This window comes from Malaclemys terrapin, chromosome 10 (genome assembly GCF_027887155.1).
Source record: "Malaclemys terrapin pileata isolate rMalTer1 chromosome 10, rMalTer1.hap1, whole genome shotgun sequence".
NCBI classification, from domain to species: Eukaryota; Metazoa; Chordata; order Testudines; family Emydidae; genus Malaclemys; species Malaclemys terrapin.
In genome coordinates, this window is record NC_071514.1 from 36,331,361 (window position 1) to 36,358,089 (window position 26,729).

The following is a 26,729-nucleotide window of genomic DNA, read 5'->3' on the forward strand; positions in this document are numbered from 1 at the left end:
TCCATGAATGCCACAACCAACCTCGTGTAGTAGCTACTACTAGTGGCGAGATCAATGTCAAACTGCTCTTGCCTTTGTAGTTTAAGGAAAAACTCCACTGCCACTCGTGACATGTTAGTGAGAGCGAGCAGCATATTGGTCAACAGTGCAGGATCCATTCCTGCAGACCGAAGAGGCAAAACAGAGCATGAAGTACACAAACCATTGAAAGATGGCACCAAATGCAGACGGAAGCATAGGGATTGCTGGGATGCAAAGCAATGCATCACAGAGCATTGGGACAGGACCCAGGATGCCCCGCGACTCCCTCCGCCTTCCCACAACTCTTAGCGGCAGAAGAGAAAGAGATGCTCTGTGGGATCGCTGCCCAGAGTGCATCATTCCGAATACCACTGCAAATGCCGCAAGTGTGAACACGCTATTTCGCAGGCAGCTGACAGTGTGAACACACAACTGCTGTTTACCTTCAGCGCTCTCTGAGTGACACTGTAACAGCCGACGCTGTAACTCTGAAAGCGTAGACAATACCCTAAAGCTCTGCACAATTACAGTGCAAACCAAACGACGATGTAGTTTGTGACAAAGCAGGCAAAATCTTACCAAGATTCAGATGTAACTGCCAACATTTTATGGTATAGTTTGATACTCTTAAAAATGCTTCTAATATATATGTAAAATTAAATAAAAAATATGTTAAAAGAATTTTAAGGTTACAAAGTCAAGCATTCAAAAAAAGTTAGGAAATGTCAAAATTAAGATTGCCTGCGCAACCTTGATTTAGCCCCCTTGTGAGTATACATTAAGATAAAGACTTTAATTACGTAATCACGTCCTATATTTTTCAGAAGACCTCTGCTTCATTCAATGCAAAGCAGGAATGGTGTTCATTGAATGGGCAGCTATTCAATATTTCTTTGTATCCTCTCCATACCAATGCAGAGCCCAAGGCCCAATTTATCATACATCAGCCAAACCCCGAACTGAATATATAATTACTAAATTTCTCATGGGCTTTTCTATGGTACTCTCAACAAAGTACCTGAGTGGTCACAGACATTAATGGATCTGTCTTCACACCACTATCACAAGGTGGCATTATTATCCCCACTTTACAGATGGAGAATAGAGGCACAGAGACATTCAGGTCAAAACTCACAAAAACTTAAAAGGAAACCTGCACAACACCTTCAAAAGATAAGCTTAAATTCCTAACTTTGTTGTAATGAGCCTTAAATTCAGTGTATTTATTAGGTCCATGATTTTCTAACAATCTATAACCCACTAGCTCTCCTTTATCTTATAGTGGCAGAGGTGTTTACTGCCACCTATCCCAGACCTGAAGAACAGTGGTGGGTAAACGCAAAAGCGTGTCTTGTTCACCAGCTGAAGTTGGTCCAATAAAAGATATTACCTCGCACACCTTGTCTCTCTAATATCCTGGGATCAACACGGCTACAACAACACTAAAAACATCCACTAATTTTGGATGCCCAACTTGAGATGCCCAGGACTTGATTTTTTGCTGTACTTAGCATGTGTATAGCACTTTTTACAGTAAGTTCAAAGCACAGCTCCAGTCAACTTCAATTGCAGTTGTGAGCACTCAGCACTTCTGCAAGTCTTGTCCCAGGTGTCTCAAGTTCAGCAACTACAAAATTAGGAACATCAAATTAATGGCAACTTCTAAAAAATTTGGTTAAAGTGATTTGCCAAGCGTTGCATAGGAACTCTCTGGCAGAAGCAGGGATAAAATTTTCGGCCAAGACACTATATTTTCTCTACCTGCAGTCCCCAACCCCATTCATTATACACTTTGCAAATTCAAATTGTATGGCAACTTTAATTCTGGTATTTACTGACTTTTGAGTTCTTGACTTTGCAACCTGAATGTTCCTTTAGTGTAGTTTTTTTTAAATGTCATTTCCTAATTTTTTTAAAAAGCAAACTAAAAAGAAAAATCCGCGTGGAATCACATTGACCCCTATGTTGGTCATCAGCAGTGCTGGCACCTTTAATCCACAGCCCAGATTTCTACAATGTGAGCTGAGTAATTGGTAATAGTAGTCTGTTACCCTTTCTGAAGACTAGCCACTAGAGCAGGGGTTCCCAAACTTGGTTCGCGGCTTGTCCAGGGTAAGCCCCTGGCAGGCTGCGAGACACTTTGTTTACCTGAGAGTCCACAGGTTTACCTGAGCGTCCACGGTTCGCCGTTCCTGGCCAATGGGAGCTGCGAGCAGCCATACCTGCGGACGCTCAGGTAAACAAAGTGTCTCACGGCCTGCCAGGGGCTTACCCTGAACAAGCCGCACACCAAGTTTGGGAATCCCTGCACTAGAAAGTTTCATATCTGTTTGCTCCAGGAAAGGAATGCTGAGATTCAAGAATTCTGGTTTCAATTCCAGGTTCAACAGGGGAAGGTGCTGTAGTAGCCATAAAAAAAAATAAAAAAAAACCACACACACAAAAACAAACCTATCCCTCTCCCCCCTCTACAGCCCGTCTGTCTCCTCTGTTTCTATCCACTATCACCCACACTCCTGTCTCTGTACATTCTGCTCCTATTCTCCATGTGCTATCACCACTGAGAACTTAACAGAGAAATGGCTGCTTGACACAGTACTAAGGGGCCTCCTTCCCTTTCTGCACTCAGGACATATCTATACTACAAACTTAAGTAGACCTATGTTAGGTCAATTTACAGCCACTGCAATAATTACTGTGGTGGTTGATGTCCACCCTACCCCACCCTCCTTTTGTCAGTGGTGGGCATTCTCATCAGGAGCACTTTCACTGACTTAAGAGGGGCAATGTGGGGTGGGGGAGAGCTGAGAGTTGCAAACAAAGCACAATATTTATTTTTGGTAAAGAAAAATCTTAAAACACTGTTGCATTGCATGAGTGACTTACCATCATGTTATAACTCTCTGCTACATCAACAGTCTCACTTATCACATTTTTGGCTGACCCCATAGAGTTTTCATACCTGTGTTAAAATAAATGTAACTAGTCATTACTTTATTTTATGCCATATATATTTTTAAAACTATGTTCTAACTTTAATGCTAGACATAAATCTTTTATTATCTTTAGAAGAGTTAGAAAATGAAGTAGCATTTTCATCATGCATGCCAGTTTAAACCTATAGGTACAACTATCATCTAAATGTCTTATCAAAAGTTTAAAAGATTTTTTATTAAAAGAGCTAAACATGTGGCAGAAAATCAAAGGTTAACAGAGGGAATCCATAGCAAAGTTTAAATCTCCATGCAGAAATATTAGTAATGCCATAAAGTATATGTAAATTGATTCAAATCAACTGTATTGGGAAATATGTTCCTAATATAACAGGAAAATACAAATGATGGAAATCTAAAACCTTTTTAGAGAAGATAATATTGAGGTCCAGGACTTCCCATCTGCCTCATCAGAAGCGTCTCAATTTAAATAAAGAGCTCTAGGTTATAAATAAAACAGCAATTTCAAACTAGTCTACATCTGTTTGTTTGTTTTTCTTTTGGTTACACTACTAAGAAGGGTATGTCCTTAGTGCAGGGGTAGACAACCTATGACACGTGTGCCGAAGGTGGCTCGCGAGCTGATTTTCAGTGGCAATCACGCTGCCCGGGTCCTGGCCACCGGTCCGGGGGGCTCTGCATTTTAATTTAATTTTAAATTAAGTTTCTTAAACATTTTAAAAACCTTACTTACTTTACATACAACAATAGTTTAGTTATATTATAGACTTATAGAAAGAGATCTTCTAAAAACGTTAAAATATATTACTGGCACTCGAAACCTTAAATTAGAGTGAAAGAATGAAGACTCGGCACACCACTTCTGAAACGTTGCTGAAGCCTGCCTTAGTGTATTCCATAGTTTTGGAAAATAGCATATTATTCCTTTATGGCATGATCCTGCAGGCCTTTTTCATGCTTGTTGTCCCACTAAAGTGAATGATTTGCATCAGTGGTCTTTATAAAGCACTTATTTAAAAGGGCTTCACTGAATTTCTTTACTTGCTTTAGGATGGTACACACATCTTTTAAAAAATGAGGTTTTATTAAATATTTCTTAAAGCCAGCTTCACAGTAAATCTACATGTGCTTTCACTGTTTACATTGCGAAGAATCTTCTGCAGATTATGACAAAATCCAATTTTAGTTTTTTATTGCCATATTGAAAAGTTGTAAATGTATTTCATCTATTTAGTGATATGATAATGACTCCCTCTATGATGTCAACAGATAAAATGTTAAATTTTCAAAACTGTCTCTTTGACAAGCACTTCCTCTGAAGCATCTGGTACTGACCACTGTTAGAGACAGGATTCTAGATTAGGGGCCTTACATCTGACCCAGTGCGGCAATTTCTACGCATCACTGTTAAATGGCAGTACTGTACCTTTTTTTAAGCTACAGTTGTGCCATTCCCCTGCTCTCAGATTAGTACGTCAAACTTTCCACATCTTGCACCCCATTTTATGTGTGTGTACGTTTCAATGTATATATTGTATACTCATATAAATATTAAAAACCTGAGCAAGACATGTAGGCTTTTAAAATAACCATCAGGTAACTGCTGGATTCTTTCTTTCATTTTTACTCTCCATTATTTGGAATACATTCTTTTAAACAAAAATCTAGGTTTTTTTCCCCCCCTGTGCTGATTTTATTTTTGAAATTTGGCAAACACTGTAACAATTTGCCTCTGAAACAAACACTGAAACAATTTGAGGATAAGTGAAATTAGCATGGTTGTTTTTGTTTAAAAAAACAAACACTTGATTTGTCAAAATAAAATGCGCTTGTGCATCAACATTATTTAAAAGATCAGCACACATCTGGGAACAGTCAGAAGCATGACATCCACACTAACATGGACCAACACTGAGAAATATAAAATATGGCAAAACAAGGGATGAAGAAGGGGAAGGAACCCTCAACACTGTAAGTATTCAGAAAATGCCTTTACACCTCAATGTAAGTTAGGCTCAAGATAATCCCCCCCATCAAATTAAAAAAATTTAAATTAGGTGAAATTTGGGCCATAGGAATTTTTACAATACGGTGTCGCTTTAAACTTTGGCCATCATGTAAGGACAAGGTACCTTGATATCAAGAACCTGTAACAGCAGTTTCCAATCACTGCCATGTACATCAGTGTCTATTATGCTGTACTGCCCATTTCATAGAATCATAGAACTGGAAGGGACCTTGAGAGGTCATCTAGTCCAGTTCCCTACACTCAAGGCAGGACTAAGTATTATCTAGACCATCCCTGACAGGTGTTTGTCCAACCTGCTCTTAAAAATCCCAAATGATGGAGATTCAACAACCTCCCTAGGCAATTTATTCCGGTGCTTAGCCACTATGACAGTTAGGAAGTTTTTCCTAATGTCCAACCTAAACCGCCCTTGCTGCAATTTAAGCCCATTGCTTCTTGTCCTATCCTCAGAGGCTAACAACAACAATTTTTCTCCCTCCTCCATGTAACAACCTTTTATGTACTTGAAAACTGTTATCATTTCCCCTCTCAGTCTTCTCTTCTCCAGAATAAACAAACCCAATTTTTTCAATCTTCCCTCATAGGTCATGTTTTCTAGACCTTTAATCATTTTTGTTGCTCTTCTCTGGACTTTCTCCAAGTTGTCCATATCTTTCCTGAAATGTGGCGCCCACAACTGGACATAATACTCCAGTTGAGGCCTAATCAGCACGGAGAAGAGCAGAAGAATTATTTCTCATGTGTTGCTTAAAATACTCCTGCTAATACATCCCAGAATTATGTTTGCTTTTTATTGCAACAGCATTACACTGTGGACTCATATTTAGTTTGTGATCCAGTATGACCCCCAGATCCCTTTCCGCAGTACTCCTTCCTAGGCGGTCATTTCCCATCTTGTATGTGTGCAACTGATTGTTCCTTCCTAAATAGAGTACTTTGCATTTGTCCTTATTGAATTTCATCCTATTTACTTCAGACCATTTTGAATTTTAATCCCATCCCCCAAAGCACTTGAAACTCCTCCAGCTTGGTATCATCCACAAACTTTTTGTGTGTACTCTCTATGCCAGGGGTCAGCAACCTCTGGCACGCGGCTCACCAGGGTAAGCACGCTGGCGGGCCGGGCCAGTTTGTTTGCCTGCCGCGTCGTCAGGTTCGGCTGATCGCGGCTCCCACTGGCCGCGGTTCGCTGTCCCAGGCCAATGGGAACGGCGGGAAGCCGCGGCCAGCACACCCCTCGCCCCTTCCCGCCACCCCCATTGGCCTGGGACAGCGAACCGCGGCCAGTGGGAGCCGCGATCGGCCGAACCTGCCGACGCGGCAGACAAACAAACTGGCCCGGCCCGCCAAGGTGCTTACCCTGGCGAGCCACGTGCCAGAGGTTGCCGACCCCTGCTCTATGCCATTATCTAAATCATTGAAGATATCGAACAGAATTTCTGTAGCCGTTCTCACCCATTAAAAAGTGACAGTATCAATTTAGAACCTAATCAGTTAAAGTTTTAAGTAGTTTCCAATAATACTCTTGCTCAAGTCCCTTCTGCCAATTTTTGAGATTTTACAATCAAGTTATCCTTTCTCCCTTATCTGTGTGTAGGTCTTTCACAAAACAAAATGAGGGGACATAAGCAGAAACAGGGAAAATGACTTTACATTAAATACATAAAGGAAGCAAAGGAATCTTCCCCCTATCTCTTTCAGGTATAATAATCTCAGGTGTTCCTTGTAACTCTAGTAAGAAAGAAATAGAAGTATTTATTTTAAATTGACTGCACCCCTTTAACTATAAGATTCAGCTGGTGCCCGGTATGCCAGAACTGGTGTGCACTGAACAGCCACAGAATTTAGGCTGATGACAAGTCTGGGATTTGGATCAACTCGTAAATTACAGCAGCTGTTCTAAAGATGTACTTGGAGGGTTAGACTGAATTCCCACATGATCAAGTAAGAGTTCATGGTGGCTCCTGCCTAACACCGGTAAAGTCTTTTGATCGATAACCGGGTTCCAGCTGCCCTCTGAACAAGACTAATCACGTTTACCAGACACCAGTGGTAGATATTTACATACCATTTGCGTAACTGGATAAATTATTTTTTCCAAGCCCAAACAACCGAGGGAAGTTCGCTTCACGGTAAGTGCTAAGAAAAGGGGTCCCAAGCACTGAGCAGAGCTCTCTCCTCCGCACTCAGGAGCCCCCCATCACAGCCCAGCCCCCTGCCATCCAAGGGACCGCTGCGTAGGAGCGTGGCTTTGGGGAGGGTCTCTCGTAGAGGAGTTTATAGGGCGGGCCCGCTCCCCTCCCTGTGTGCAGGGGCCCCACAGCAGCCTATGAGCGGCAGCCCCACATCCCCTCCCAGCAGCAGAGCCAGGTGTCAGGCTGCCAGCTACCCCTTGTCTGTCGGACCCCCCAGGTGCTGCCCCCAGCGCTGGGGAGAGAGGCCCATCGCCCCGCCCGCCTTGGTGGAGTGGGGCAGCCGGCTCCGGCAGAGGAACGGAGCCGGCCAGCCGCCATCTTGTTGTCCCCCCGGGCTCAGCAAGTTGCCCCTCCCCTTTACTCCGCGGAGCGCAATAAGCGACCCACACTTACACTCTCCTCTTTGCTGCGTTGTCCCGCCTGCGCGCGTCCCGCCGAGCTGATGTCATCTCATCCCGCCAGTGGCCGGTGCAGTGTCAGGAACGGCCTCCCGTCACAGCTTGCCGGAACATGCCGGAGCCGCCTGCGCGTGCTCAGTACGAGCCGGCGAAGGCGCTGCCCTACCTTCGTTGCCACCAGTACCTGCTGGGGGGCGGGCGGTAACAGGGAGGCGGGAGGGAGATGGTCAGGGTTTGTGCAGGAGGCAAAAGGAGTCCAAAGCAGGGGAGGAGCAGATAGGCAGCACTGGGGACAGGGTGCAGGAGATGGGGAGAAAGGGTAAATGGACTCTGATGGAAGAGTGGCAGAGGGGGGTGGAACCCTGGCATAGAGAGGGGCAGGGTAAAAAGGCGTCATCCATCTGCTGTGATTGCCAGACCAGAGTGCGGGTTTTAGAGGGGCTTGTGTGGTACATCTCAGTCCTTCCCTCCCCAGGGCTGGGGTATTCAAGGCACACATCAAGGCAATGCCTAGATAATAATAATATCTAGCTCTTAAATAGTGACTGTCAGCTGTGATTTCAAAGCAATAGAGTAGATAAAGGAACTAATGACAATGCATCCCCATTTTTTAGATGGGGAAACTGAGGCACAGGGCAGGGACGTGACTGTGGCTCTCCTCAATCAGAAATTATGTATTGCGTACACATGGTTTTTAGGCCTCAGGTGCGATCTCGCACCTATAAGAGTGACAGAATCTTCCACTTTCCCCATCCCTGAGGAAACTGAAGGCAGGAAAAAAACAGTGAAATAAATTATGCAAATATATTTGTATTAATTCATGCATAATAATCATAACAAGGTTTATTATCACTAGGTACAGTGTAGATGTCTCAGCGTGTCACACAGCACTAGTGTGGGGACACAAAAGAGTAACAGTAAAATACTATTTTAAATGCACTCTCCATATCCCATGGTCACATGTGCATCCTCCACATTGCCACAATTGACAACAACCATGTCTGTATGTTCCCATTCTGCCATGCCTGAGCACAGTCATGTCTATTTGCCTTTCCTATGGCAATCAGGGCCGCCCAGGGGGGGAGGGTGCGCAAGTGCAGCAATTGGCCCTGGGTCCCGCAGGGCACTCCCAAGAATATAGTATTCTATAGTACTGCAAGTTTTTTTTATGGAAGGGGCCCCCGAAATTGCTTTGCCCCAGGCCCCCTGAATCCTCTGGGCGGCCCTGATGGCAATGCCTGAGCATGGCCATGTCTGTCCACTCCCCCATGGCCATGTCTGAGAACACCCATGACCCACATCTGTATGCTCTCTCTGCCCTTGCCCTCAACTGTTATGTCTGCATTCCCTGTGTCATGTGTACTCCTTGTACACAGGAGGTTACAAGGCTGCCTCCTACTAGTAGGTCAGGCTTCTGTACCGGATTTGGACTGGCTACAGAACTTCCATCAGGGAGATACCAAGAGATGTATTCTCTTTCAGACGCTTTAATGCACTGCCAGGTACAGCTGTTACCAGCTCAAGTAAGCTATGTCATACACGATCCCATCTTGTGGTTCAACATTATAATACAGTTTTACCATTCCATCATGCCTTGCCTTCTTACAGCCACATCTGCACCTTGCCACCTAACACACCTAGCCATGCTACCATATCCCCAGCACAGTCATGTCTGTGCATTCCTCCTCTCCCCTCACTGCCACATCTGAGCATAGTTATGTCTTTACACTACACCATTGTCATGCCTGACATGCCATATCTGCATGCTTCCCTTCACTATGCCTCAGCGCAGTCATAGTTGTATGTTAACACTGCTGCCACACATGGGTGTGGACACATATGTGCACTGTCCCCAATACCCTACAACTGAAAACAACCATGTTTCTGTTTTCTTCCCCATCCCCTCTGCCACACCCCAAAATGGCTGTGACTTGTGTGCTGCCACATCTCAGTTCATCTGCCTCTGTACACTCCTCCCTAGTATCTTGCCTGAGCATGTGATACCAAATGCTACCATTCTGAATTGATATATAGTACCAGTATGTGATATCAAATCAGAATGGTAGCATTTTATAACCAGTTCATCCAGGTGTAAATGGCTATACTAAGTGTAAAGCAGTGGAAAATCAGGTCTGTAGTGTCTTAAGTTTCGAAAACACTCTTGAACCCTTCGTAATGAAGGGTGTTATAAATTATTATTTATTATTGGCGTCATTTAGAACGACACTCAGAACGCAATGTAAATGATACTCAGTAAATTATCACTATTTTGAAATCCATATACTTCATATTTGAACAGTGTAAGACTATGCTCTTTATAATTATCACAGACTTGTTGCTCCGTTTACATTATTCTGACAGTGAAATAATACAAAATGATATGTATAATAGAAAATAACAGAAAATCAAGGTACAATAATTGTTAGCTGAAAAGCAGCAAAATTAAAATTTAGAAATGTCAAAGTTCTAGTTAAAAACAACTGAACAGACAATGTTTCCTATTCAAGATGATTGTTAATATTTTGTTGGCTTTGTTGCTGGGCATCTGCTGTCATGCTAACAATTAAACAGAAAAAGATGCAGGTTTGCAAAGCACTCAGAGAACAAAAGAAACTATAGATTTAGTACAGTTATTAGAAAGTGAGGCAAAAAAAAATTCCAACTCAGTCAAAAATCTGTTTGGAACACAACTTCCTAAAAAGAATTTCTTTGCAATTAAAAGAGCAGCTCCAAATAATGAAACCATAGGGTGGGGGAAATATGTCATTATCATAGTCCTAACTGCTGGCATTGATGAAGAAAGCAGTAAAATCAAAAATGATTCAGATCAGAGATCTTACCTGCAGTGAACTGGTAGGTTCTGACATGGATATTAAAATGATTATCAGGCAAACTAAGCAGTAAAAATTTAGAGAGCTTTATGAAGGACTGATCCCTTGTAGATCCTCATCTGAGGGCACAGGTGTTTGATCAGAAAATTCCAGAAATACAGAGGGCAAGAACTTTTTTTTTCCCTGTGGTACAATTTCTAATTCTAAAATTATCAAGATTATGGGAGCATCTTGACCCCAGCAGAATGACTTTAAAGGTTATTGTAGAACTAATTAAGAATGTTAAGAAACACTTTGACACAGGCAAATTATCAAGAGAAGAATATGCTTTCCTATGTTTTCCCTCTTGGAAAGTGTTATTGATGAACTGTACTTTTTTGCCTAATATATAGTATATACCATTTTTGTGTTCTGTTTTATTATCCCTGTAATCATATTTCCTCCCTTTCCTATCTTTGGACATCTCAATGCATGACCACATTGTAAATAAGCTTGCATGTAACACATCTTCTCTGAATTAATGTTATTTGGGAAATCTATTATAATAGTTGTGGACCGTGAGATGTATGTGGCACACCTGACAGCTCTTAAAACATGCTGCAAAGATGCTTTGCTTTGTTGTTGTTGGGTATTAGCAGTGGGTACAGCTCAACTGGTCTGAACACAGTTTAGCTGAAAGTGCAAAGACAAATTATGGTCAGCACCAGTACAGAAACTGACCAAGTTTTAATTTTCTGAAACCGTGAACAGTTACAGGACTTATCCTTTTCTTTGAACCACAGAATTGTAAGGCTGGAAGGAACCTTGAGAGGCTGGACTAAGTAAACCTTCCAGGGTTCTCACAATAAAAATGTTGGTGGCCTCAAAGTGTGGCCACCAACTCTTGCTGGTGGCCACTATGACAAATTTTCTTAAAATACTTAATGAACTTTAGGAAAAACTAGCTCAGTGGTTTGAGCATTGTCCTGCTAAATGAGCGCAATCCTTGAGGGAGCCACTTAAGTATCTGGGGCAAAATCAGTACTTGGTCCTGCTAGTGAAGGCAGGGGGCTGGACTCGATGACCTTTCAAGGTCCCTTCCAGTTCTAGGGGATAGGATAGGAAATAAATATGCACATCTGCATGTCCAAATCATTATACTTTATTTATATAGAGTTTTATTGCAGACTCAATAATAATAATGTACAGTTCTCTATTCTTTACTGGACCTAAACAGAATAGAAACACGAATAAGGTGCTTTGCACATTCTTGTATCTTGTTGTTGTTGTTTCTTTTGGTTTTGGTTGTCCTTTTAAAAAAAAAGTAAGTCTGGTGCTGCGAAAACTAATATTTGTATGTTTGTTAATATCACTTTTCATAGCAGACTTACTAGCTAGCTGTGAGGCTGTGAAAAGTGATATTACCAACGGTACAAATATCAATTTTCACAGCAGACTTGTCATGCAAGTGTCACAGCCATGGCAAGTCAGGGGACAAATTAAGCCCTGGATAGGCAGGGGTTAGGGAGACAGTGGGGGCCAGAGGTGATGGGCAAGATGGATGGGGGAGGAAGTGGGAGCCAGGGCCAATGGGGGGGGGGGGGGGGCGGTGAGCCCAGGGTCCAGGAGATCATTGTATTTTTTCCCTTTTAAATGGTATAGTAAGTTAAGGAGCTCTGGTGGGAAGGAGGATGTTGAATGGCAATGACATGGCCCTAACCCATCAGAGTCCCGGCTCTTGGGTTCGGTTCCAGGCTGAGCGTGGGCTAGTGGTTAGAACAGGGGACTGGGCATCAAGAATCATGGGTCCTCTTCCCAGCTCAGCATGGGAGTAGGTGCTAGTGGTTAGAGAGCTGTGACTCGGGCAGGACTCCCTCAGCGTAGATGGGGGAGGAGGAACCCAAGTCGCTATGAGCCAGGCGGGGCCTGGGGTCGCTGGGCCTCGTTATAGCTCGGCCCCGTTCACAGCCCCTCTCTCCCTGCAGAGGCTGCTCGCAGCCGGTGCGGGGCGCTGTGTCCGGCTCTGCAGCCACGTCTCCGCAGAGCGAGCCGCCAACCGGGTGGCCCCCACCAGCCTTCTGGTCCCAGCTTGTCGAGCCAGCCAGCCAGACTGGGCGGACAGCTGCAGCGCCGCCGCCAGCTCTGCTCCTCCTTCGGCGGGGCCGCGGGCGCGATGCGGCCCCCGCCGCTGCTGTGGCTGGGCCTGGTGCTCGGGGTGCTGGGCGCTGCGTGCGGGGGACCCAGCGACCAGCACTACGTCGACGGTGAGCACCGGGCCGACTACGACCGGGAGGCGCTGCTCGGAGGCCAGGTGAGCGGCCCGGGAGGCCCCCTTAGACTCGCATTGGTGGGCGGGGAGCTTCCTGCCGTTCCTGGAGGCTAGGAGACAGTCCCCAGCCAGGGGGCGCCGGGCGATGACCCTGGGCTCGGGGTGCTAAGCCTCGGTAGACTTCGAGAACTACAGCAGCCTGTCTCCCAGCCCGGGAGGCTGTGAACGCTGCTGAACGATGACACCCACCCACCCCGTTGGGATGTGTCCCCCACTTTTTTTTTTTAAATGAACGCAGGTTGCTGTGTGATTTATTTTTTTGTGGGGAAGAGAGATTTTAATTTGCTCTTCTGCTCAGAAGTGGCAGGGCTGTATCAGACTTTTGTGTTAGTTCTGTTTGGCTTTTTTTCTCCTTCCAAAGGATGAAGCGGAGGAATATACTAAACTCAGTCCAGAGGAACAGCAAAAGAGACTGAAGGCCATCATAAAGAAAATTGACTTGGACTCCAATGGATTCCTTACTGATGGTAGGGGCTGCACACAGATTTTGTGTCACTGGAAAAAACTCACTTACATAGTGGGTAGGGGTGAGAAAATAGTGCAGCGTGATACACCTCTACCCTGATATAACGCGACCTAATATAACACAAATTTGGATATAACGCAGTAAAGCAGTGCTCCGGGGCAGGGGGGAGGGGAGGCTGTGCACTATGGCGGATCAAAGCAAGTTCGATATAACGCGGTTTCACATATAACACGGTAAGATTTTTTTGGCTCCTGAGGACAGCGTTATATCGGGGTAGACATCTACTTAAAAATCTTGAGTTGCAAACCTAGTAGTGTAGCTATGTCTTTCTTTGTCTGCAGACACTGTTGTGTGTCTCTGTTGCTGCTCATAGCTTTGTGAAGCTATTGCAGAGAGATAGTAACAAGTGACTGGTCAAATTCACTGTTCCTCTGCTGTGGCTAAGCATTAAAGTTAACATGTTGATTTCACTCTGCTACTCCGGAAAGCTATAAGAAGCAGGAAAGGCAAGCAATGGAGCTGCTAACAGGAGAGGAAAACTCAAAATGTGGAGATGAAGGGACAGGTAGCAGATACATAGTCAAAAAGTTCTGGTGTGAGAGTTTACTCTTTCTCACTTTTAGTTGTCAGAAGGGGGCAGCTGCATGTATATCAAACATATACTAGCTAGAGTGTGTTAGGAAGAGGGAGTTTTCACTATGGGGATTCTCCCCACTTCTTTTCTATCTGCCCCCATTGGTAAGATCAGTTCTTTATCTACTAGGTGTCTAAACTTGTCAGTCCCTACAACATGTCTCCCTTGAACCTGTGCAGTATTCTTGTATTACTGTATCTACTGTTAAATTTATGTCAAAGTTGAAGTTCTAGATTGCAAAATAACTGTCGTCTGTATCCACAGTCCTATCTGATTCTTTCAGTGCAAAAATAAGATGTTTCTGCTTTTTACTCCTGTTACCCCTTCATAGTAAACACTGTGCTTAAGAGAGAGAGTTAGAATCAATTCCTTCTACAGCACCAATTCTCAACAAGGGGCCCAGGGGCCCCTGGGGGTCCACCAAGCAAGGTTGGCATTAGACTCACTGGGGCCAAGGGTGCCACACAGGGCTGATGCCCCGGACCCTGAGCCCTGCCACCCAGGGTTGAAGCCAAAGGCTGAGCAACTTAGCTTCACAGGGCCCCCCTGTAAATTGTATTAGTTACTTTATTCCTTTTAGCAATACAGAACACAAACTTATTTTAGCATAAGAGACTGCTGTGAAATGGTGGGAGTGCAGATCAGTTGAATAAAAAGGTGCCATTCCTATATTTGTCACTTTTCAGAATTGCACTGGAATTTAATGGTTTTGACTAGAGATTCTTTTTCTAATAATAGGAAGGGGGGGGTATGTGTGCGTGCGCGCACACGTATGCATTTTTAATATATTGAAAATACAATCTTGGGAAATAATCATTTTAATTGGGTAGTTAAGACATCTAAGTATAAGAGGAAGAACTGGCCAATTGGCTAAATCTTGGTGGCGTTTTTCTTTTAGTTGCTATATTTCCTTGAAAAACAAAGCTTAATGTCTACTCCAAAATTTATAAGGCCCAGTTGGGGCTCATTTTAAGTGGAAATCCTTAGGTAGTATTTTCTTTTGGATAATTAACTTTAGGGGATATTGACGGATTTATGTAGCTGTATGTATTGTACTTATTTATAATTTGTGCCTGTCACACTTTTCAGAATGCAGAAATCTGGTATATTGAATACTTTTTAAAATAGTGGAATTTCGTTTTGCAGAAAGTTGTCTTTAGACAGTATGCCTTTTGTACCCACAGATTGAGGTTAAACTATACTGTTTCTCATTTATTTCTCTAGCCCTGTAAACAATTTGAAATGGGCATCATGATGGTAATTAGTTTCATGTTACTAATAAACATTAATGGAGAAAATACTGCTACATGGGAATAACATAGGATTTTAGCTCTGGTTGGTTCTCTTTCTTGGCTGGCATAAAAAACAGGAATATCCTATAGAAAGTGGATTCCTGGGGCACAACTGAAGCCCCGGTTACGTGATTGCATGTGTTTATTTTAACAAGTAAAATCTTCCACTGTTTGAATATGAAGAGACCTTCTTTATACTGTTTAGGAATGTAGAAAATGCAACACTTACTGTAATTGCTTTTTAAATAAAAAAAAGGTTACATTTAAAGATTTAATTGCATTATGTGGCATTTCCACAGATGAACTAAGTTCATGGATCCAGCAATCGTTTAAGCATTATGTTACGCAAGAGGCTAAACAACAGTTTGGTGAATATGATAAAGATGGTGATGGATTAGTATCTTGGGAGGAGTACAACATTCAAATGTATGATCGTCTAATTGACTTTGATGAGAATACTGTCCTGGAAGATCAAGAAGAAGAATCATTTAGACAGGTAAGATACTCAAACACCAGCTTTCACAAAGCATTGGCAAATGGCAGTGGTGTTGGATTCTTTAGTCCATTTTATTCTTAAACACAGTCAGAGCTGGCAAACATACTGAACATTTTCAGCTGTCTGGACTTGCTCAGTAGTTAAAAGGTAATAACAAAATATTGAAGTTCCTACTAACAAAATGAATGACAGAACAAGCCACATTTAAGAGTTGAGTAGGGTACTAATATATTGGTAATGGAATCCTAGAAGCCACACCTCAGTTGGTCCCTCTCTTGGCAATGTAGGATGGAAACGTACTGGATCAGACCAATGACCCATCTAGTCGCTATCCTCTCTCTGATGGTCGCCAGTACCAGCTGCTTCAGAGGAAGGTACAAGATACCTGTAGTAAGCAACTATGGAATAACCTCATAGGAAAATCTTCTTCCTAGCCCCCATTAATTATAGTTTAGGGCATAAGCCAAGTATGAGTTCATATCCTTTCCTGAATTCTGCTGTTATGAGAATACTATTCACTTCAGTATATCTCCTGGGCCAGTAAGGTAAAAGGGGAAAAAATACAAAATATTGTCAAAAGGAACCTTGTCCATGACTCAGGTATTATGGTGATGGGTGCTATAAAAATGAATAATCCAGTTTATAAAATCATAGATACATGTGTTTATGTTTTGTCCTGTAAACTATTTGAAGAGATAATGGCAATAGAACAGAATGTCACAAGATAAATGCTACATTATGTCTCCCTTTTGCTTTGCCATTTCTATAGCAATTTGTCAAAGTTGCTGACCTTATCCCGAAGCAAGATTCTATAACAAGGAGCTTACTTCTGTTCTATCCAATGAAATGACTAAATCTGTTGCATTGTTAATTTATTTAGCAGAGAATTGCTCATTATTGCTCCAGTCCAGTAAAGTACTTAAGCAGATGCTTAAGTGCTTTCCTGAATCAGGCCTATACCACCTATTGCTTTGGTGCATTCTGATAGAGAGAGAGTGTAGAGCTGTTGTACCCTTCAGCCAATTCATTTTTCCATAAATCTGCTAAACTGCTGTAAGCCATGTTAGTACAGAAAGGCTGCTGACACTGTTGACTGCAAAATGTTAATTAGACTTGCTCCCAGCAAGGTTAGATAGCATGGTGTTAAAAAGTGGCAACAGCCAAAGCCCTGTCTACATTACAGTTCTCATGGTGGCTGGGAAATCTGAAAAATTCCCTAGTGTGGACAATCCTTTAGGCTACAAGACCTTTCTGGGCCACAGTTTTATCCATTTCTCTCCACATGTGCTCTTCCAAGGCTAACCTGTGAGTCTCCCCTCTCATTTCCCACATTTGGTTTATATTTTGCTGCATCATCAGCCTGGGAAAATGTCTGCTCCCTGCCCTGACCTTCATGGATTCCCTCTCCCTTTTAAATACAACTCAAAATCTTTCTACAAGCAATACACTTTTAATTTTTAACTGGTCCCCCAAAGTTTTGACCACTGTTTCATTTCTTTACAATGCTAATTATGTACTGTACCCATCTGTTCTTTATTTATTTGTATTGTGGTAGCACTTACTTGACATAATTATTGTACGACCCTCGGTAATCTGGGGCTCAATTTATGCAGCTAGCCATGATCTGGATTAGTATTTGTGGTTGGATTGGTGAATTTTGGAGGAGTAATGTGGGTGAAGAATACACCTGCTGCTTGGTCTGGTCACACTACCTCTTTTTCATTTGAGGTCTTGGGCCAGGAACCTGTGTTAAGATCTTCCCTTGGAGTCTAAAAGTAGCAAGTTTCAATATGCATACTTGTAACAAATTACCTTAACCAAGAGCACTGCTCTTTTATCTCTGCATGAGCTGTATTAGTGTAAACATAACAGGTTCTATTATACCCATATGTGAAACGCGGTAATACTGTGTTTTCTAGCTGTAATCCTGTAAACCAGTTGCTATAGATATTGTTCTGCTTCATTAAGTGATCGAATCAAGTCTGTTTTCTGAAAACTTTTTTTTTAAGCTTCATTTAAAGGACAAGAAGCGGTTTGAAAAAGCCAATAGAGATGAAGTTCCTGGTCTGAATCTGAATGAATTTATTGCTTTTGAGCATCCCGAAGAAGCTGAGTATATGACGGTAAGACTTAAGGAAAATCATTTGTTCTAAAGGTTAATGTGGATCAAGGCTGCACTTTTTAATGGTTGTCTTAGTCAAACGAACCTTGGAAAACTTGCCTGTGAACAACTACTATTCCTTTCTCTTGAAGAACATACATATATGATGTGCAACTTTCTTAGTCCTCAGTCTTGGGGTTCAGGAGTTTACCCAGTAGAGTAGTGGAGATGCTTTAAATTGTCATACGAGAGGTGGGTTTAGATGATTCTCCCCTTAGGTTGGGAGTAGTGCAGTAGAGCGTTCTGTTTTATGATGAGGGAGTCAGGTCTAGCTTGGAAAAGAGTCCCCATCAGAAAGATATAAATCATCTTAAGAAGAAGCCTTTGGCATGGGAAAGGATTAAGTGAAGGGAATACTCAGCCCTCTAAAAGGGATGCAGAAAGTCACTTTTCTGACTACAGATAAGCCTTCAGGTTTGATGTTAGGTGAGATGAGAGGGCATAAATTACTGTGATTTTTAAAAATGAGTCTGCATGCAAATGTAGCAGAAACGATTTCAGCTTCATTGCTGTACAGGTCTGTCACATCTTACGTGCATTTAACATGCGCGATTTCAGCTTTACGGGGTCGGCAAAAACAAAAAAAGAGAAAAATAACAATTTTAATACTGTACCTGTAGTGCGGGCGATTCTGCCCGCCATTGAACTCAATGTAATTTTGACTTTACGCGGTTTTCGCTTTACGCGCTAACCGCGGAACAGAACCCCCGCGTAAGATGACAGACCAGTTATGCACCAGCCAGGCTGGGAAAAATTGTTCAGTCACTTGTCAAAAGATATGCTCAGGCTAATTCAATACAGCTGTCCCAATTTTATTTTGTAGCCACAAAGTCTTAAAATTAAGCCCTACTTGTTCGTGCACTATATATATTTATTGTGGAGTTTAGTTATTTGCATTTGTTCATCAATTTTATGAACATCATCACTAACACTAGCAGACTGTAGGTGAACATAGCATCTGGGATAGAACCAGAGAATCAAAATAAGCTAGTACAGGTCTGTACTAGTATCTACTTCTCTGGAAAGTCCTAAGAGTTCTAAACGTAGATTAGTAAGTTAATTTCATTCACTTGAATTGACTGGATTTGGTTGACTGGCCTGAGTGAGAATGTGAGATTTCCTAGCTTAGTAAAACAGTTTTAAATTAGAAGTGAGTTCTTAGTTTCAAGATGGAGGATGCATTGCTTATGTACCTTTGATGCTTTTGTTTAAAAAATTACTTAAATTATCTAAGTTAATTTTGATCTACTTTTAAAGAGATCCTGTCAACTTGAATTCTTATCAGTTTCAAAGAGTTTAAAAATTTCAGCTAACACACTAGCCCCTGTATCTCCATGCTAACTTTTGTGGTTTCACAATCATATTTTCTTATTTTTTAAAAATATTTTCCTTTCCCTTATTGCTGTATGAAAGATTCATACAAACGGTAAAACTGGCTATGTGCACAACAGTGAAACTGTTTCTTTTGAGAGCATTTTGAATAAAATGAGAAAAAAAAAATCCTAATCATTCAGTTATACACCTCTACCCTGATATAACGCGACCCAATATAACATGAATTCGGATATAACGCAGTAAAGCAGTGCTCCGGGGGGGGGGAGGGGGGAGCTGCGCACCCCGATGGAACAAAGCAAGTTCGATATAACGCGGTTTCACCTATAACGCGGTAAGATTTTTTTGGCTCCCGAGGACAGCGTTATATTTGGGTAGACGTGTAGTAATTTTAAGTAATTCTACAGATAGATGAAACATTTTCACTCACAAGTATGATTTTTAAAGTGCCTCTTTATAGTCTGAGGTCTATAATTCTTTAATTTAAATATGCTGCGGGGTTTGTTTTAATACTTTCTTGCCAAGAAATTGAAAAGAAATAGCTTCTTTCCTCTATAGAACCTGTAATGTTTAGTTCTTTGCTGCTGCAGAGCCAGCCACCAGAGGGAGCACAAAGCAAATCTGGCATCAGTTTGTGTGACATGATTGCTAATATTGGTGAACAAACAAGGCATGGTAAAACTAGACAAGCAGGCGCATTGACTTTAACTCCATTGGAAAATATAGTGTCAAAGGCAGATAATTTTAAAAATGTTTCCCTAATAATTTTACTATCAAAAAGTATTTACCAAATTGGAAGTAATAGAGAAATGTGATCCATTTTGTTTAAATAGGTGGCAGTGCCCCTTTTTAAATTTATATTTCATATACATATCTATTGCCTTGCATTCAATTCCAGGATTTCAAATCCAAGCATCGCATTCAGATTTGATTTCAGTAAAATGTGATTGAATTAAAAATCAAATGAATATGCAGTCTGGACTTATTTCCCTCCAGGACTGGACTTGTGGCTGTTTTAATTGTTACACTATTCTACACTGAAAGAGAAATTTGTTTGAAACCAATAAGTGTTTAGAATATGGGATATATTCTTTTAGTCCTCTAGAATGATATATTGCTGTTTTTCTTAATGCTAAGTTTTTACCAGCTAATGTTTCTTTCACATATACATATGCACACAAAAGGAATTTGTCATTCAGGAGGCTTTAGAAGAACATGATAAAAATGGTGATGGACTTGTGAGCCTGGAAGAGTTCCTTGGTGACTACAGAAGAGATCCAAGTAAGTAAAATGGGGGGGGGGAGGGGGACAGGGGGAGGGGAGAGGGCGGGAAATGAACAAAGAAGCTTCTTTGTGCTTTCTAAGGTGTGGTGGTTGTTTAGTTAGGACAGGGGTGGCCAACCTGTGGCTCCAGAGCCACATACAGGTCTTCAGAAGTTAATATGCAGCTCCTTGTATAGGCACCAACTCTGGGGCTGGAGCTACAGGTGCCAACTTTCCAATGTGCCGGAGGTGCTCACTGCTCAACCCCTGGCTCTGCCACAGGCCCTGCCCCCACTCCACCCCTTCCCGCCCCCTCCCCTGAGTCTGCCGTGCCCTCGCTTCTACCCCCTCCCCTGCTCCCCCCGAGCCTCCTGCACGCCATGAAACAGCTGAGCGGGAGGTGCAGGGAGGGGGAGGTGCTGATCGGTGGGGCTGCTGGTGGCTGGGAGGCACTGGGAGCAGGGGTGGGAGGAGCTGATGGGGGGGATGGGGGGACTGCTGACATATTACTGTGGCTCTTTGGCAATGTACATTGGTGAATTCTGGCTCCTTCTCACGCTCAGGTTGGCCACCCCTGGGTTAGGAGTTTAAAAACCAAAAGAATACGCTAAAGGCTCTAGGTACCCTTGACACTCATTTAAAAAACATAGTACAAACATGAGCCTAGCAAGAGTACACCATTTTAGCTTCTTTTACTCTAATTTGTGTATGTGTTTGATAGCAGTTAGTGTATTGTCTTTTTCCCAGTAATAATCATTTTCTCTTGCCATTGTCCTGGGTGTTATAGGAATACAAGACACCAGGGATGTAGTAAAACTAGGCTGCAGCATTATTAATAGAATACATCTGGGAGACTGTCCAGTAATAACTCAAGGTCAACCTTCCTTCCATAATCCGTACCACTTGGGGAGGACTGTTGTAAGCCTCCATCGTTGTGGGGACCCCTTCACAAGGATTAATGGTGTAGGGAAAAGAGAGTGGACCCTCACTTTACCAGACACTAGGCTTCCCATCTGCTTTCTCCAGTGGATGCCCTCCCCTAATCCTGCTCCATTATGGTTTATTGGGAAGCTGGACCTGTATTTAAAATGTACCTGCACTGACTGACTGCCAAGTTGAAACAACATGAACATTTTACCCACCAGGTCTCAGAGCTGCTTTCGGGAAGATGGGGGGAAAAAACCCAATGCCAATCTGGCAGCGAGGGAAATTCCTTCCCAGCCCCAATAAGACAACTAGCATGATGCTTACAATAAGGGCCAGAAACACCAGACCTATTCTAATCCCAGTGGAGTGGGGAAGGGGAGAGTTGTAACTCCCTGGGTGCATAGGAAAAGGCTTATGCCATTTAGGTGTACAGGGGCTAGTGAATCCAGTCAATCAGCTAGGAATACTTCTCTTCCCTGCCATCCCTTGCTACATGAATTTCGCATGATCCTGAGGAAAGAGGAGGGGTGTGCTTGGAATCCTTAAAGGGGCTTCCTTTCCTTGCTGTCCGAGACTCAACCTCTCTACCTCTGAAGTTATAGGGTGAGGGAGGCATTTCTGATGCTTACAGGGAGGAGAAAAACACTTTTTTTTTTTTAAGTGGTTATAAAACCACTAATTGTCAGGGGTGACTCCGAAGCAGCTATTAGTGCCGGGAACTACTATTTTTTTTTTTTAAATGGCTAGTTTTCAAGCAAAACTTAAATTCTGCCAAAATGATTGATATAAAGTAGGTAGGCAACCTGTTGATCATTTCATAATTTTAGCCTGCCCCACCTGAAGAGTCTATTTCTGCAGCACCCAGTTATGATGCAAGTTTGACTTCAACAGCAGGGGCTGCTGAGAGAGCCTGTTTGCATACAGACATCCTTTTTAATGAGGAACAAGGAAAGAGACCTCACCCATGCCTTATATACAGTGGAAACAGATCTATTTTTGAATTGATTGTTTTTTCAGTCTTCTGTATGATGTCAACTACTTTTGATGAGGTTTCATAAGGTGTCAGCTAATGCTTCACTGTAACATTTGTTACCAGGAAAAAAATTGCCTGACAAATGGTTACTCTTTTAAATAAATTTATTGAAGAAGCAGAGAAAGGTTGCCAAATACACAAAGTAAAACACCTTTCTCCTATTTCAGTTAGATTAAGCAGTATTACAATTTTAACTAAAACACTTTTGTTTCAAAGTGTGATGATTGAGTTGATTGTATCCTTCATTACATTTCTCGACTTTAATTTTAAGTTTGCAACCTTAAAGTTCCATTACTGTAAGCTTTGTTTTTAATTCTGTTTACATCTATAGGAAACAGTTTTGTTGATTTAATTCAATGAGAAAGATCTGTAATGCTTGCTCTGGTGACATTGCTTAATCTTAAACCTAGTCAATTTTTGCATTAGAAAATAGGTGAAAACAGTCTCGAAGATACTGAATGGTCTTAAAGTTTGAAAAATACTTTTTATTTAGCTGCAAATGAAGATCCAGAATGGATACTTGTCGAGAAGGATCGATTTGTGAATGATTATGACAAGGATAATGATGGAAAACTCAACCCTCAAGAACTGCTGACGTGGGTAGTACCTAATAATCAGGGTATTGCACAAGAGGAGGTATGAGGTTTGAGTTCATGGCTTTTGTTTAGACTTAATGAAATTTCTTGAAAATATTGTGTAAAATGACCAAATATATGCTGCGTTAATTTAGTCTATTGTACAAAAAAAGTATATTTTACATTTTATTAACTGAAAAGTATCTAATAACACTTTTCATAACGTTCTTATAAAATTAAGATTTTCACTTTAATAAAGAATGAAGATTATTACAAAAATGTTGCATAGTGCAGCAGTTGGAATTCCTATGGACTATATGAATGCTGGTCAGAATATTAAATTAATACAGTCGCATTCCTCAAAGGTAAATAGTCAATCTGACTTGATGGAAGATACAGTATTTTTATCAAAACCATGATAAATCTTTCCAAAATACTAGATGGATAACATGAATAAATTAAATATTAATACAGAGGCCATAACATGCATTCTTCTGATAGAACTTGCTACCCTTCATCTAGCTGGATAAGTTGCTGCCATTTGTGTCTTGGGTAATAGAAACCTATGTACATAAAATCAAAACAGAACCTAAGTATACCATAATCCAAATTTAAAACAATTAAATCAGTTGAATTAGGCGTAATGTGATATAAGGAGTTTAAATGGATTCTTTGTCTAGCTGTTGTTCCTTCCTTTTATTTTTTCCTGCAGACAATTGAAGCACCTAATGTCCCAAAACCAAATTGTTTGTTTTAGTAAACGGTCCTCACTATTGCTGAGTACAGCAGATAGGAAGAAACCTACTCTCCCTATCCCTTTTCTCCCCAATAACTATATTAATTATCCAAATGTTCCTTCTTTTGACTGCATCAGATCATTTGACATTTCAGATTGGAGGGAAGAATGTGTTTCCCCTTCACATTTAGATCATCTTTTGTTCTTGTCTCAGAGACAGACAGCACATTCTGTGTCATAGCACGTTCTCTGTGTTGGAAAGCATGGTTACTGAAGCCATCTCTTAACATCTTTGTTGTATTGTCACGAGAGAAAAAAAACTTGGCCAGGAGTCCAGTATTGGCTCTCAATGTATCGGGTCTTTTTTGAGGTTAAGTGCAAAATGGTTGAAATAACGTTTCTGCAAGATTAAAGTCCAATCAGTCTTTGCCAGCAGAACCCCAATATCCTGATATTACTTGCCCAAATCTGATTTTTCAGTCTGCTCCATTCTTTCTTCAAGGATCATATTATTCTTGCTGAATAACTGGCTTTGTGTCTTTCCATGTACTTTCCTTAAATCCTGTGTTGTCTTGTAACTTTTCAGTAATTCTTTGCTTATCCAGTTGATTTTTTTTTTTTTTTTATTAAGCTGACAGCTTAATTTTCCAGGAGGCCATAGCATTTTTCAGGCTGCATCCTGGCAAGGATTTCAATAAATTTTTTGTACCATGGTTCCTTTCTTCTTTTCCAGTACCAAGGGCTCATCTAGAGCCTTCAGACTAGAGAGACGGTGACACTGAATGAGTCATTGGATGTAGTTTGAAAGTTGTTCTGCGGTTTCATTTTGCTATTTGCAAGTGACTTGTTGCTTGACCACTAGATTACCAAACTCCCACGCATTCAATCCCCTTAGACTAACAGTTCAACCTTTGCTTTAGTAGAACTTTTTTTTTTTTTAACTGATCACAAATATATAAAGAATATTCAGCTGCAGCTCTGTACCTCAGATATTTTAAAACTAGCCATCTTCAAATATTGGAGAAATATTTGACGCTGAGATTTTTAACTTTCTTATCCAAACCATAAACTAGGTCAGAATTAAAGAAGAAAATATGCAAGTGTGGCCAGCAAACTAGGGATGTCCAAAGCTGAAAACAGGAGTATCTACAGCTTGACCTAAAGAGCCAGGCTCTGTAGCTGAGAGTTGTAACAGCTGTGCATCCTGTGGGGATCAGGCACAGAGGTGGACATTTGACACATGCTGACCAATGGATTATACACTTCCTCTGCAAGTTCATTACAAGCATCCCAGGAGTTCAAATTCTGGAGGAGGCCCCACTTATGTGATGGCAGCCATTTTAATCAACACACTGGGGACCTCCAGAGATAATAGTAAAATTGCCTATTGCTGAAGCACTGTGGTTGGGAGATGTAACAGACTCATTTTCTGGATCTGGCAAAGAAAGGGGAATGTGTAACATACATTGACCAGAGGAATAAACAAGAAACTTGCTCTTCCAGTAAGATTCTTCGTTGTCTTTTGCTGCTTGTGGAGGTTTGTTTTAATACTATCTTCTGCTTGATACTGTTTGTTATTGGTAAGCTGCTGTAGAATTGAGTGAGGCTAGACATTCAGCGTTATCACTTTGCTATAAGACAGAAGAAGAACTGTGAGAAAACAAACCTGTATTCTAAATGTACAGTTTCGACTATTGAGGGAAAAATGACAGTGCCTTAAACATACAAAGGGAGTTGATTTTTGGTTCAAAGGTGACAGACATTTTGTGTCACAAGAGTCCCTTTAAACTAATGGCACGAATTAGACAAATCCGTGCTAAAAGCATATTTATAAATGTAAGCATCAACTTACTGGACAAAACAGATTGTGTTCCATTTATTTTAAAGGCTCTTCATCTGATTGAAGAAATGGATTTGAATGATGATAAAAAGCTCTCTGAGGCAGAGATTCTTGAGAACCAGGATTTGTTCCTTACAAGTGAAGCAACAGATTATGGCAGGCAGCTCCATGATGAACGTTTCTACCATCAAGAACTTTAGTTTACTCATTTGTGATCTTGCTGCCTCTGTGTTCCTAAACTGGAGTTTTTCTTTAGGGTACTCAAATTTATAAGCTGCATTGTAAGTTTTACTTTGTGTGATTTATAAAATACTAGTGTTTGTGTAAGTATTTTGCATTCTAAATTTAATTACTTAAGTACTTTTGCAAGTTTCCATAGGCCTTTTCAGCCTTCAGAACTAATCTGAAATATTTAGTATTCCTCGAATTGCAGCATTAACATTTTTGGCATCTGAAAAAGTAAACATTCTTAAATAATCTATATGTTTAGTACTGTATTGTGAAATGAGTTGTACTACCGTACTTGAAGAGTCTTAATGATTCTGAAAAAAGGCAAAATGTGTGAGATAAGCAAAAATTACTAATAATTTATTTAGGTGGTTAATGTTTTTCAGAAGTTATGGTGGGGAGTGGGAGAGTAGCAATGTTTAGGTTCACTATTAAAGATGTTTTATTTAATACCCTTGGAGGAACATTCAAAAGGATTAATACCTCAATTGTTCAAGAGGTTTCTGCTTATTTTTAAATGATTTCTATAGCGGGTTAATTGTATGATATAAAACCTTATATTTTTGCATCTGTACAGATAGTAATTATTTTTAATGTATAATTCTACATCATTAGAGGTACATGTGGTATTTCAGTGTCAGAACCCTCTTCATTTGTCAGATTAAAACAGTTAAACGCTCCATCTTTCTATATTTCTTTTCTAAACTTATTCCTAATCTGTGATCACCTAAAGCAACTACTGTAGTATATTTATTAAGGGATAATAAGAGAGGTGCCCCATCCAATGACACATTAAAATTTATCCATTTACAGTATTGCCAGTGAAAACTGTGGTATTCCTGTGTCTGCTATACATCAAGTGATGCTCTGTTCCTTTTTTCTATGCCAATTAAGAAAAATGTGATATAATAAACATAACCCCTTATTTCTCCTATTATCTTCAATATTGTGGAACGCCATCCAAGAAATCAGGTAGTATCCTCAGCCATTATATACCTGACAGAAGATTC

The 26,729-nt window shown here is 41.2% G+C and overlaps 2 protein-coding genes across 6 annotated transcripts in view; one reads left to right on the top strand and one right to left on the bottom strand.

Moving 5' to 3' along the window:
- Positions 1–7,717, bottom strand: part of SCAPER (S-phase cyclin A associated protein in the ER) — a 379,512-nt gene extending 371,795 nt beyond the window's left edge. For 4 of the 5 annotated variants that reach the window (XM_054041167.1, XM_054041165.1, XM_054041164.1 and 1 more), the window contains exons 1-2: positions 7,593–7,717; positions 2,908–2,983 (exon numbers count right to left, since the gene is read on the bottom strand). In XM_054041167.1, coding sequence (XP_053897142.1) covers positions 2,908–2,983; positions 7,593–7,648 — 132 coding nt within the window. In that variant the 5' untranslated portion in view covers positions 7,649–7,717. Of the gene's footprint in view, positions 1–2,907; positions 2,984–7,072; positions 7,128–7,592 lie in introns of those variants that run through there. The other variant, XM_054041166.1, reaches the window with a different exon arrangement.
- RCN2 (reticulocalbin 2) lies at positions 7,030–26,399 on the top strand. The gene is made up of 8 exons (XM_054041170.1): positions 7,030–7,136; positions 12,393–12,718; positions 13,098–13,203; positions 15,428–15,624; positions 17,634–17,747; positions 20,302–20,398; positions 22,834–22,976; positions 25,539–26,399. The coding sequence occupies exons 2-8, from the start codon at positions 12,581–12,583 to the stop codon at positions 25,689–25,691; spliced, it is 948 nt and encodes a 315-aa protein (XP_053897145.1). The 5' UTR covers positions 7,030–7,136; positions 12,393–12,580; the 3' UTR covers positions 25,692–26,399.
- Positions 26,400–26,729: the final 330 nt, after the last annotated feature.